Source organism: Mustela nivalis (assembly GCF_964662115.1).
Source record: "Mustela nivalis genome assembly, chromosome: 11".
Lineage (NCBI taxonomy): Eukaryota > Metazoa > Chordata > Mammalia > Carnivora > Mustelidae > Mustela > Mustela nivalis.
In genome coordinates, this window is record NC_139030.1 from 12,686,185 (window position 1) to 12,699,972 (window position 13,788).

The 13,788-nt window shown below is 51.5% G+C and overlaps 1 protein-coding gene across 6 annotated transcripts in view; it reads left to right on the forward strand.

Annotated features, from left to right (window-relative positions):
- The window catches only part of SCTR (secretin receptor), an 89,120-nt gene that overhangs the window by 42,556 nt on the left and 32,776 nt on the right, over positions 1–13,788 (forward strand). For all 6 annotated transcript variants that reach the window (XM_082689841.1, XM_082689843.1, XM_082689842.1 and 3 more), the window contains exon 3: positions 12,829–12,936. In XM_082689841.1, the coding sequence (XP_082545967.1) occupies positions 12,829–12,936 (108 nt within the window). The remainder of the gene's footprint in view (positions 1–12,828; positions 12,937–13,788) is intronic.

The following is a 13,788-nucleotide window of genomic DNA, read 5'->3' on the forward strand; positions in this document are numbered from 1 at the left end:
ATTCCTAGGTATCTTATGGTTTTGGATGCAATTGTAAATGGGATTGACTCCTTAATATCTCTTTCTTCTGTCTTGCTGTTGGTGTAGAGAAATGCAACTGATTTCTGTGCATTGATTTTATATCCTGACACTTTACTGAATTCCTGTATAAGTTCTAGCAGTTTTGGAGTGGAGTCTTTTGGGTTTTCCACATATAGTATCATATCATCTGCGAAGAGTGATAATTTGACTTCCTCTTTGCCGATTTGGATCCTTTAATTTCCTTTTGTTAATGGATTATGCTGTTCAATTCCAATTTCCTGGTATTTTGTTTAAGATTTTTGCATTATTGTTCATCATTAATATTGGTCTGTAGTTTTCTTATCATCTTTGTCTGACTTCTTTGTCTGACTTTGGTAACAAGATAATGAGAGCCTCCTAGAATGATTTTGAAGTTGTTCTCTTTTTTTCTCCTTTTTGAAAGTGTTTGAGGAGGATTGGTGTTCATTCTTTAAATGTTTGACAGAATTCATCAGCAAAGCCATCTGGACTTTTCTTTGTTGGGAAATGGAAATTTTTTATTACTGACTCAATCTCTTTACTGGCTAGAGGTCTGCTCAGATTTTCTAGCCGTTCCTGCTTGTCTCAGTAGGTTGTGTGTTTATAGGAACTTAACAATTTCATCTAGTTTATGCAGTTTGCTGGGGTACAGGCCATACACACCTTTTTGCAAAAGTCTTCCCTCCACGTCATGGCCTTTATTCTTGAAATTCTTGATCTGTTGGTTATCCAGTTTCCCTTTTTTTTTTTTTTTAATAATTTTTATTCATTTATTTGGGAGAGGGAACACAAGCAAGGGGAGTAGGAGAGGGAGAAGCAGGGTTCCTGCTGAGCTGGGAACCCGACGTGGGGCTTGATCCCAGGACCCTGGCATCACGACCTGAGCCAAAGGCAGAGGCTCAACAACTGAGCCACCCAGGTGTCCTGGTCATCCAGCTTCTCACGGTGCCTCATGGCCGGGTCGGGGACTCCTTCCCCTTTCCAGCAGACACTCTCTAGAACTAGGCTGTGCCCCAGCAGCTCTGCCTGCTACACAATACTTTTTCCCTCCTTTCACCTCCCTCCTCTGCCTCAGCCTCCTTCTCCTCTCTTAGCCTTTCCCATGTCACCTTCACAGGGCACCTGACTACTGGTGGCAATGACTGCGGAATGTGCTGTGAGCTAAAAGGGAAGGCAGCCTCCATCTCTGTTATGCGAATTTTACCTCAATGTTTAAAAAGAAAGAGGAAGAGGAGGGGAGAGGAGGAGGGGGGCCCAGGCAGACTGGGGGTGTCTGGATGACTCAATCACTTAGCGTCTGACTTGATTTGGGCTCAGGTCATGATCTCAGGGCTGTGAGATTAAGTCTCTCATTGAGCTATGTAAGGGCTCCATGCTCAGCAGAGGATCTGTTTAACATTCTCTCTTCCTCTCCCTCTGCACCTCCCCTCCTCCACCCTGCTCGCTCTCTCGGTCTCAAAATAAAATAAAAATAAGTACATAAATTAGACAGACTGTGTGACCTTGAACAAGTTACTTAATGTCTCTGGGCCTCCATTTCCAGATGTTTTTTTATGAAGTTGATGTGAAATTACAAGCGTTCATTCATGAAATATAGCACTTACTGTTATGAGGTGGGAATGAGGAGAACAAAGGATACAATGGCGAGAAAAAAGGACCACAGACTCCTCTTTAATCACTGAGGGATGTATTTTTCCACATGTAGCAGAAGCTTGCTAGGCTAGCTTCATCAAATGGGATTTTTTTTTTTTTTTCCCACGTTACAGAAACTCAGAACTTGTGCAAAGTTCCAGGGTATCACCAGAGCCCAGAATCCTTCTGTCTTTCTGCTTAACGTGTGCTGTTTGCCTCATGGTCATAAAAAGGCTGCCATACCTCCAGGCGGGAGGGAAGAGTACCTGTTTCTGGCAGGAAAAAAAGTTACCAGAAGAAAGGGTGAGATGTACTGGGAAGTCTGGAAGGTGGGTTGGAGAAAGACGGAGGGACATTCTGAGATGCCCACTGGAAAGCTAGTGGTCCAGGCAATAGATTATGGTCATTTGGGCTCTTGGAAGCAGGAACTGGGAGGAGGATTCAAACGCAAGCAGCTAATTCGGCAGCTACCCCAGGAACCACCAGTGGAGGACTGGGGGGAGCTGAGGCAGAGAAGGGAAGGAGTCCCCTAAATACGGTGGCGTTATTACTATGCGCAATACAGCTAGAACTTTAACAGATGCTTGGTAACCACTGCTCAAGTGAAGACGGTTTTCCATCTTTTCCCAAGGGGCTCAAGTTGGCAGTGTTTGCCAACTTGATACTGGATACGGAGGGATGGGGGAGAACAGGATGAAGAAGGGGTGTAATGCCTTCCAAACAGGGCAAGTGATTAGAAGCCTGTCGAATGGTGCTAGCTGGCCATTCACGCTGGGGCAGATGGGCTGCATTATTGCTTGTAGGCCGTGGGGATACATTAGGAACCAGCTCAGGACACACGCCTGGGGGATGGGGGGGACAGAGGAGCTGGGATATTTACCCACCAATTCCCCATCAGTTAGAACGTGCTTCTGAGGGTGGGAGCATTGATTCCCCTGCCCTCCCAACCTGCTGTCCTTGGGGGGAAAGTGGGCTCCTGTGGCTAGAGAAACCCTTCAGACAACGGGATTCAGGGGCTAACAATTTGCAAATGAGGTTGGGGTGTGCAGAAAAGATAAAGACCAAGGAGATATGAGCAAGGTCTGCTCCTGAGGAATAAGTGGAGGTGGAGAGAAGTGGACATATGAAAGACAGGTCTGGATGGTAACCCAGGCAAGACGTGATGATGAACAGCCTTGGCAGCAGGGTGCGAGGGAGCGTGTCCAGGATGACTCCTGAGTGTCCCGCCTGCGTATCAGGAAGATGGGGCTAAGGAAGGCCAGGTATTCTGGGGGGAGGAGAGACAAAGATCAGGAGGTGAATGTCAGCCATGCAGAGCTGCGACTTCAGAGGAGAGCTCAGGGCTGGGGAACTCCTCTGTACAGGTGGCAGGGGGGTCCAGGTTACACAATTGTCAGGAGCAGTCAAAGGCAGGAGGAAAATCGGGGAGTGCTGGGCAGTGGGGACAAACAGTCGGATGTTGCAACGCTCATCTGTTGCACTAGGGGCAGGGATCAGATAACCTCCCACAGTCAAGCATTTCCTTCCTCTCTGCTGGCTTTAAAGCTGCTCATAGGAAGGCAGATTGTGGTCTTGCGGTGCTCACTGGGGGGCGCCATTGAGCCCGAGGCTCCTGCTTCCCTGAGCCCTCCTGCTACCCCTGACGCGGTGTCTGGAACCAGAGAGAATGAGGTACCCACAAGACCAGACCTTGGTGCTGCAGAGCTGGCAGCTGGCCTCTGCCTGCATGTCCCCCAAGGAATGCCTGAAATTCCAGCAACAGGCCATGGGTCTTTCATTCAGCCCTGAAAACTTCAGCTCTTACTAAAAGATAAGTACATAAATTAGACAGACTGTAAGGGACGCTTATTTTAGAAGAATGAGCATGTGATGTGTTTGAAGTGTCCCCGTGCTCTTCAGTGGTTCCAGGATGAAGTCTAGCGCCTAGCTTGGCCCTCATCCATGCCTTTATCTCAAGCATTTCCCTTTGGCTCAACCACACTGTCTACAGTTTCCTGAAGATGTCAGATTCTCTGTGCCTCCAGGCCTTTGCACATGCTGATCCCTCTGCCACAACACCATTCCCTCTTCCTCACTCTGCCAAGCATTCTGCTTTTGAGGCTCCTCTAGGAATGATTTCCTCAATGCCCACAGCTCTGCCGTGCAGCTGACCTCTGCCACAGAAGGGTAGAATCTGCTTGGGCCCTTTGTCTGCCTGCATGCTCAGCCATGCCCCGGGAGACTCCTCTATCTATGAACTGCTAGCCAGGCGCCTTATGGATGCCTACCTCCCCTTCACAGGGCTTGGGGTGGTTGTGAGTGTGCCCAGGCCCAGGTTCTGGGCTGACTGATCTGGAGTCGGGGCTGGTCATCCCTTTTCCTTAAGGCTCCCACGTGGTCCTGATTGTGCACCCAGGTCTGAGAAAGCTCATGAGGGACTCTCACCCTGGTTCTGCCTCTAACCCCCATGGGAAGCCGTGGGGAAGGCCCTGAGCCCACCCCATCTTCCGGAGAGGGTTTGGGAGTTAGTATGGGAAGAGGGCTGTGCTGAGTTTGGAGTATTTAACAATGTTTGGCAAGGCCTGGGCAGGTGAGTGAGAAAGAGGCCAGGCTCCTCCCACACCCTCCCTACTTGTCCACCACACAGGGCTCAGCCTCTTGGATCTGGCACTTTGGCCTTCCACAATTTCCATTTAGGAAAGGGCATCTGTTGCTTTGAAAGCCTGATCTAAAAGCCCTAGAGGCAGATGTCCGAGTACCCAGCTGGCTGGAAAAGTCTTCTGGCGCGCTCTGCAGAGCACTTGAAAACACAGAGCAGAGCATGCATCCCGGAGTTTGGGATGGATGTGTGGCCCAGGTGGGGGGACAGCTCCCTCCGAGATGGAGGGAGAAGAGAAACTGCAAAGGGGGCAAACTGTTGGAGCGGTTGTCCACACCAGAACCAGGCCGGCCGAGGGCTGGGGTTAGGCCGCCTGCCCAGGTCCCTGGACGACCCAGGCCTACGGGCCCTCAGGACCTCCGGCCCTAACAAGGATCTATTCTGGCGTCTAAAGTGGGAGGGGCCAGTGGGACTCTTGGCTAGGGGCCCGGGGTTAATGGTTAAGCTGTCCTGTCCTCCCCCGGGGAGGAGGTTAATATTTGATCCCCAGACGAGTCACAGGAAATGCCACTCTCGGAGCTGTCACTGAGCCCAGCACACTTATCACAAATAAAAAATTAACTCTTCAGCTATTCCGGGTTAGGTGGCCAAGTCCTTCCCAGCATTTTGTGGGAACGTTTCAGGGTCACCCTAATAGCTGTGTGGACTGCTCTACCGGGCTATTTATTGCTCTGTTTACAGAAGCTGATACCCCCCCACCCCGCACACACACACACACACAAGCTGCCTGGTGGAAGGGCTTTGGCTCTCCGTAGGGAAGAATGTTCCAGAGAGTTGGTATCAGGAAAGGTGTGGGCTCCACAATCACAAAGACAGGTGCATTCCTCTGTCTCTTAGGGGCTGTGTGACTCTGATCAAGACACTAATCCTCTCTGGGCCGTAGTATCCTTGCATTCCAAGTGGTGACATGCCACGCCCTTTCTCTTCTTGACTCTGCTAGCTGGTTCCCCAGTCCTGAAGAACATGGACAGCGGGGAACAGGCTGATTTTTTTGGCAGGAGGGCTGGAGGGAAAGGAGGAAGGGGTGAAAGAGATGAAATTCACATAGTAACTTGACCATTGTAGAGAGAACAATTCAGTGTCATTCCGGACATTCACAGCCCTGTGCAGCCAGCACCCCTCCGGTTCCAAAACATTTTCATCACTCCAAAAGAAAATCCCATACCCAATAAGTAATCACTCCTCCTTGCCCCCCTTTCCTGCCCTGGCAACCACGATTCTGCTTTCTGTCTCTCTGGGTTCGCTGACCCTGGATTTCTAAGTGGAATCTTACAGTAGGTGACCTTCTTTCTGTATCTGCCCTCTTCCACTGGGCAGGTTTATGAGGTTCATTTACGTCGTAGCCTGCACCAGTATTTCAGACATGCTGGCTTTTCACACAATGTTTTCTAAAATTTGTTTTAATTTTTTTTTTTTAAGATTTTGTTTATTGGACAGGGTCCTGGGATGGAGCCCTAAATCGGGCTCCCTGTCATGCAATGTTTTCTAGCAAACATTCCCAGCTCCTCCTTTTCTGGATTCCCTCTGGCTCCACCCCCAGTGCCTGACACGCCCACCTTGCCCACAGCTCACCACCCCGCAGCTTCTTTCCTGGGCACAAGAGATCTTGGCTCATTTTTCAGAAACAAGTAACTTAGTTTTGTGTAACTTTTCAGGCTTTTTCTTTTTTAGTTTCCAACTTGTATAGTAAGTACCATTATTAAACCCATTTCACAGATGAGGAAAATAGAGGCACCGAGAGACTCAGGATCTCCCAGAGCTAAAACAGGACTCTCAGCCCCCATCTTTTGACTCTAAATCCTAAGGATTTTGTAGTTTGCAACTCAGACTGAGTTGTGAGTGACTGATATTTTCACTCTCCCAAGAAGGGATTTAAGAATTAGAAATCAGGAAAAAAACAAAACAAAACAAAAAAAACCGACTATTGATGTCAGTTAATCTTTAAAAAAAAAAAAAAGATTTTATTTATCTATTTGACAGTGAGAGAGATAACATAAGCAGGGGGAGAGGGAGAAGCAAGCTTCCTGCTGAGCAGGGAGCCCAATGCGGGGCTCGATCCCAAGACTCTGGGATCACGACCTGAGCTGAAGGCAGACGCTTGAACAACTGAACCACCCAGACATCCCAGTGTCAATTAATCTTTAATTAATGTAAGAGGTGGCATGAAATGAAGACCTTCAGGCCAGGTAAAGAAGAGTTATCAGGGTGGATGAGGAGGATTCTATGGGGTCAGGGTCCAGTTGCCCAGTGCCGGAGGGGGGGAAGGGCTCAGCATACAGTGCTCAAGAGCTCGCCTCAAAGAAAGCAGCCTTCAGCCTCGAAATCGAAGGGTCCTTCTTCTTACCTCCCGCAACTTCCATGCAATGTCTGAAGTATTTATTTCCCAGTCTGCTAATCCTGTTCCTCTCTGCTTGCATACTTTTAGTGGTGGGGAACTCACTACTCCCAACACATTTTATCCCCGGAAACGGCTTGTGTTTTGTGGTTTAAAAAGAACCCCCCCGCCCCCAGACTGTTCAGCTCTTCCTCCCTGTGCTGGGTTTTGAAATATCTTTGCCACCTGGGACTTCAGTCCCATTGATTCTGTCCTGACCACTTCCTTGTGTGGTCCAGCCACCACCAGGAGGGCAATACCTTTCTTGACTTAATGCTACAGATCAGCTCATTAGCAAAGCCCAGAAAACCTCACCAGGTTGCCCCTTGGATGGCCAGGGTAGCCGAGAAAGGCAAAGGGAGACAGGATGAGGCCAGGGAACAGGCAACTGCAGGGGTCCCTGAAACACTGAGGGGTCTTGGGGAGGAGACAGGTGAATGGCGGTGAGCAGGGACGGGGGGCAGGAGGCACTTGAGAGATGGATATAGCAGCTCTAGGTAAGAGGAGAGGGTTATCACAGAAGTAGAAGCTAGGGGAGGACCAGAGGGGCAAGGCATGAGGGAACTTGGGTTCCCTGGTGACTTCCATTAGCCGGGAAGTGTGCAGGGAGTTTGGAGGGACAGAGGACACCCTGCCCACCCCAGCAGGGCCTTGGGGGGCCTGGCTTGGTCCTGGCCCCATGGCACTGCAGCCTGACACATAGCTCCGGGAATAGTCCCAGGTTATCGTCAGGTCATCTGAGCTCATTTATAAATAAATCAAGGACAGGTGCTCCCCTCTGGGTGGACACAGGGCAGACATGCAGTTAGCAGACGACTGGCTGTATGCCAGGCACTGGGCTGGGTGGGGATGGAGAGATGCCCCAGGCCTGGTCCTGCCCTCTTGGGTCACTTTTACCTGCATTTCAGCCCCCTCCCCATCGCCAGACCTGTCTCGGGGCCACCTCTCTATGGCACAGTGGGTGACTCAGGACAGCAGGACTATGGGACAGAGGGAGCAGAGGCCACTGAGCCTTTGCTTGGGGCCTGGCCCAGTGCCAGGGGCTTCACAAGTATAAAGGAGACCAATCTTTATCCATCAACTCTAGTGGGCAAAAACAACTTTCTCCGTTTTCTGGACCTTTCATTCTGATTCCACTTTCCTAGGACAGGGGATAACCTAAGCCTTGGTATTTTCTGGATCTTCCCCACAACTTGGCTGGACTATCAGAGATTCACATGGCACCGCTGTATCTGGGGGAGCCCAAGTGGTCTTGAGCTTGGCTCTACAGGGCGGTGGCCAACAGACTTCTGGACTCCTCTGGGAAGTGTGGGCTCTGCGAGGCTCTCCGTGGTCCTGCTGGTCCAGGCAGGTCCCTACAGCCATTTCTCCTCTGGGCTACCCCACCATCCAGGGCTGGCCGGGCAGCAGGGTACTCAAGTCTTTTTCTGGAACCTTATAGGTCCTGCTCATTGCGTGCTCTCCTTACCTCCCCAGTCCAAGGGAAGTCTTGCTCCTTTTATGTTTTCTGCCAAGCATTTTGTTTACACCAGAATTCTTGTCCCCACCCCACTCCCACCAACTCACCCCCGCCCCCACCACAGCCTTTGGAAACCCAAGCCAGGAAGATTCCAAGTTTATCTGCCCACTTCTGAGAATGTGAGCCAACAGGCCGAGGAGGAAGGACAAAAGGGGGGGGGGGCGGAATGGAGATTAATAGATCAGAAAATATTCTCCTGCACACACAAATCGTTTAATCCACACCAAAATCCTGGGGGAATGTTACTATGCCCGTTTTACAGATGAGGACACTGAGGCTCATAGAGGTAAGAGGCATGCTCAAGGAGATTTGTGTCCAAAACTCACTCTATCTCCACCATGACACTGCTTCAGCTCAGGCTCCAGTGCTGTCCTCTGTGGCTACGGGCACTTGGCAGGCACCCCCTACCCCTCCAGATGGCATTTGTGGGCCAACATTGTCTTGTCTCTCCACTCAGAACATCCCCAGCCTTCCATCCCCGCCCTCCAGCCAGACAGTGTCCATCAGCAATGGTGGAGAGCTGCCGCTCACGCTGCTCTGAGCCCTGCTTGCCCACACAGCAGCTCATCTGTAGGCATTCTAGCCCTGCCTTTCTGGAGACAGTGACCCCTCCCTACTGGCTCAGTGAACCGGACCCCCATTTACAAAGCTCCTCCATCCCTTATCTCATTGGACACCTCCTCACCCCCAATTCAGGCAGCGAGCTCCAGGGCTCAAGATCTAAACCCACCAGGAGCCCGCAGCAACCCAAGTTCTGAGCCCCCAGAGGAGCCCCAGAAGGGCTAGTGCCAGGATGCCCTCCTGTCCTCCCATCCCTGTCCCACCTGTGCTGGCCTTCCCCCTACTCAGAGCAGGAGCCTGGTGGAAAGTGGGAGCTGAGGCCCTCCGCTCACACCCTCCACTCACACCCTAGTGCAAAACAGGTCCCTGCAAGCAGCTAGGAACCACGCAGTACCAGCTGGCTGCCCTGGCCACGGTCCCTCCAGCCCAGCACACCACCTGTACTGCCTGTCTGAATGTTTTCTCTTTCAATCAATGGACTTTGCTTTTCATCATGTCGTGCATTACATCTTAGGCTCATTCATCCTTCCTAACCGCAACTTCATACCCTCTGGCCAACATCTTCCCGTCTCCCCCAACCCCAGCCTCCTGGTGACCATTCTACTTTCTGCTCTGATGAGCTTGAATCTTTCACATCCCACATGGGAATGAGATCACGCGGCATTTATCTTTTTGCGTCTGGCTTGGCTTATTTAGTGGTGTCCTCCACGTTTATCTGTGTTGTCACAAGGGCAGGATTTCGTTCTTAAAGGCTGAGTAATATTGCACTGGGATCCTCCTTACCCATCATTGTTCAATGGACACATAGGCTGTTTGCACACCTTGGCGACTGAAAACGATGCTGCTGTGGACGTGGGAGTGCAGAGATCAGAGGTCCTGATTTCTTTTCCTTGGGGTATATACCTAGAAGCAGGATGGCTGGATCACGTTGTAGTTCTGTTTGTATTTTTTGAGGAGCCTCTGTGCTATTTTCTATGGCGGCTGCACCAGTTTACATTCCCCCAACAGCGTACAAGGGTTCTCGCCCCACTTTTTAAAAATTAATCTTTTTTTCAAATAAAGAGAAAGAGAATATGAGCAGGGGGTAGGGACAGAGGGAGAGGGAGAATCTCAAACTGACTCCAGACTGAGTGCAGAGCCCAACATGGGGCTTGATCTTCAGACCCTGAGATCATGACCCGAGCCGAAATCAGGAGTCAGGAGCTCAACCAACTTCTTCAACTGACTATTTTTTAACTTAACCTCATTTTATAGTAATATATGTAATATTATATATATATATAATATAATATTACTATTATTATAATATATAATATTAATAGCTATAAAATCACAGATGTGATATGCTCATCTTATAACTGCTTAATACATATTAAATTCTCTTCTTTTTTTAAACAAATGTGCCACTGTCAGGGTGCCTGGGTGGCTCAGTTGGTTAAGTGTCTACCTTTGGCTCAGGTCATGATCCCAGGGTCCTGGAATCAAGCCCTGCATCAGTCTCCTTGCTCAGCAGGAAGCCTGCTTCTTCCTCTCTCTCTCCCTCTGCTTGTGTTTCCTCTCTTGCCGTCTCTCTCTGTGTCAAATAAATAAATAAAATCTTTTTTAAAAAAAGTGTAACTATTAAAATGAAAAGCATTCAACCACATACCAGCTAGAAGAGCACGCCACCAGGGATGGGCTCCTCACACTGGGAGCACTAGGTCTGTTCCCAGCATCGAGGCTGGAAGAGGACGTCACCCCTTTCACAGCATGCCACTGTGTTCAGGACATGAGAAATGTCACGTGGAGGCAGAAGCACCAGTCTGCTGCAACCAAGGGTCAGCCCGGAGGGTGTGATACCAGCGCCACCGGTATCAGCTCTGTCCCCCTGCACCTATGTCCCTTGGCCTCTTGGAGCCTGGATTCCTCATTTCCATCACCTCTGGTGGGGCAGTGACCTTACCCTACCCCTGCAGGTTCCACATTGTCCCATGCACCTCCAGCCTTTTCTCTCTGCAGGGTTGATACAGAAGGCATGACAGTGAACCGGCTGTCAGGGGACCCCACTCACCTTGAGGAGAGCCTTCTCCCCCTTGCCACCAGCCCCTCTTCTGCCACCTACTGTCAGCACCAAGGCAGTGTCCCTATGAGCCCAGCCTCACATGACCCAGGTCAGGAAGCCTGCCATCTGTCTGGCCAACTGGACGGGGGCTATCTAGCCTCACGGGCAGGAGCTGTGGACCCCCATTCCCTGGCTGACCTGGTGGGGCGACCCTGAATTCATTGCTCCCAAAGTGATGAAAGAGGCTCCTGAATCCTTCCAACTGCTTCTCATACAAGACATGTGGCTCCTTGTAAATGAGGAAGCCTGCTGTCACAGGGAGACTTCTGCAGAAGGAGCAAGGACAGCCTCATCCTCCAGGCTCAAGTCAAGTAGACAGACACAGTGGGTCACAGTAGGCTGAGGTTGCCGTCCCAGGAGCATCTGGGAGGCCAGGGTCGCAGGGACCCTGCAAACTCGGGCAGCCCCTGCTCAGGTCTGGGGAGCGGCGTCCCCAGCGGCTGGAATGTGGACGACCAGTTGCCTGGATGGTGACAGAACCCTGCCTGGGTGCTCTGTGGCGCGCTCAGACAGAAGTCCAGCCCCTCCTCTTTCAGGGCTCACTGTGAGAGTCAGGGTGAAGGAGCAGCGACATCCTAGGGGCTGCTCATCTCCCACATTCCTCGAGGGACACAGACCCTGGTCCTCAGTCCCAAGATGCTTCCACTGTCCTGGGGAAGCCCCGTCCAAGCCCTGCCTCTGTGTGCAAGCTCTCTCCCATTCCATACCAGCAACCTAGTCCCGGGGCCACAGTCTGTCTGTCACTCAGGGGCTGCCCTGCCTCCAGAGCCCTGCATCCTGACCTCACACTTCCTCTCTCTCCCCCCATCCCTCTGGGGGCAGGCCCCCTTCAGCCCCTCTCTCTGCATCCTCCCTCTTGCCCTCCTGGGCCAACCCCACCCCCTGGATCCCCGCCAGCTCTTGGCTCCTCTCCAGTTCCCCTAGCCTGGCTCCATGAGGAAGGTTCTTGGAAGCTGGGGTTGGTGCCCCTAAAAGATAGGGCAGGTGGCTAAAGCCTGGGAGGTGGCACAGAGCAGGGTAGCTAGACAGCCACTTTCCAGCCCCTGCATTTCCCCGCTGTGTGACTCCAGAAAATCCTTCTCTTCTCTGTGTTATCGCTTCATTCATAAAACAAGGACAGGGCCAGTTGCCGTGGAGCATTGCGGTGGGTTAGATGAGCTTACATGTGTGAGAGCACAGGGTGACGGACTCCCACTAGCACCAAAGCCCAGCTGGCAGGCAGAGGACTGGAAGGCCAGGACCCCAACAAGGAATTCAGAAGTCAGTGATCTGACCAAAGCCTGTTCCAAGGAATGCATATGGGGAGCGGCCCAGCCCCCTCCCAAGACCAGTTAAATCAGGATCCCTGGATGCAGGGTCCAGTTCTATGTGTTCTGGTGCCTGGGTGGCAGCTCAGTCGGTTAAGCAAATGCCTTCAGCTCAGGTCATGATCCCAGGGTCTGGGATCGATCTTCAGGTAGGGCTGTCTGCTCAGTGGGGGAGCCTGCTTCTCCTTCTCCTTTCTGCTCCCCGCTGCTTGTATTCTCTGCGTGTATGTGTGTGTGTGTGTGTGTGTGTGTGTGTGTGTGTCAAATAAATAAATCTTTAAAAAAAATAAAATAAAGCTCCCTAGATGGTTACCCTGTGAGGCCAGGCCAGAGCCCTGCTGTCGAGTCTAATGCAACCCGAGGCCAAGAGGTGTTCTGTCTTCTGTTCTAGAGAAATCCAGAGCTGCCCTGGTGAGTGGTGAGGCTTATACGAGATAACATGTGTTCTCTCCTTTCTTCATGCCTTCAACATGGGCGATTACTGTGTAGATGCCAAAGATAAAAGGGCACATTGGACCCCACTGGTTCCTGATCTCAAAGAGTCAGTCCCTAATGGGAAAGGCTAGCAGGCTAGAGTGCTGGGGATGGTGACAGGCGGTGGGGGAGGCCCTTTGCCCATGCTGGCTCCCTGTCTAACACTGCTGCTCCTCTTGGCAGGTTGTAAGGGACTGTGGGACAACATGAGCTGCTGGCCGTCCTCTGCACTGGGACAGATCGTGGAAGTGGGATGCCCCCAGTTCCTCCGGATGTTCACCGGCAGAAATGGTAACTGCTCAGCCTGGGGGTCTTGGCTGCGAGGCAGTGGGTGACCCTCTGGCTGGGGCCTTGGCCTGGAGGCCAAGAACCTCTGGGGACAAGCGATGAATGGAATGGTGAGAGGTGGTCTTTCCTGAGGACTGAAGGCCTGGCTTGGGGGTGTGGGGTTGGCTTGATTCAAAGGGTCCCAAGGAAGGGGGCCAGGAGGCAATGTGCTAGGAAGTGATAGAGGAGACTGGGCTTGCTTCTCTCAAACCCACATCCCCATTTGGGCTCCCCTACTTCCTTCTATGTTTCTGCCCCGTTAGCAACCAGAACCCTTGCTCCAGCCCCCACGTCTGGGTGCCACGGGGGCACAGCCTAGCTTTCCAGAACACTTCCTTTCTATGTGTCCATTCTGCCAGGCCCAGCTGATAGACTGTGCCCTCTCTGAAAGCCCCTTGCCTCCTGGGTGATCTCTTGCCTGAGGAAAACTGCAGTTTACAAGGATTTTCTTAATTTGAGGCAGGGAGAGAGGGAGACGGTCTCAGACAGGGGACGTTCGGAGACTAACTCGGGCTCACACTCCACCACATGCCAGTAATTTTTATATACACGGGCTCACTGAACCATCACAAGTCCCCTGCCAATGACAGACCTTGACTCCTCCTCTTGACCCAGGAAGGAGCAACAGAAACAGGGAGTTAAGAGGAGTTAACCTTAGCACATTGCCTAAGCTTCACAGCTAGAAGATGGAGAAATTAAGATTCAAACCCAGATTTCTCCAACTTCAAAACCAGTACCCTGTCATCGATGCCGCGGTCAAGGAGGGACTACAGCCTTGTGGTGGGGGGTGATGCTGGGTGGAGGCAAGGTAATTTC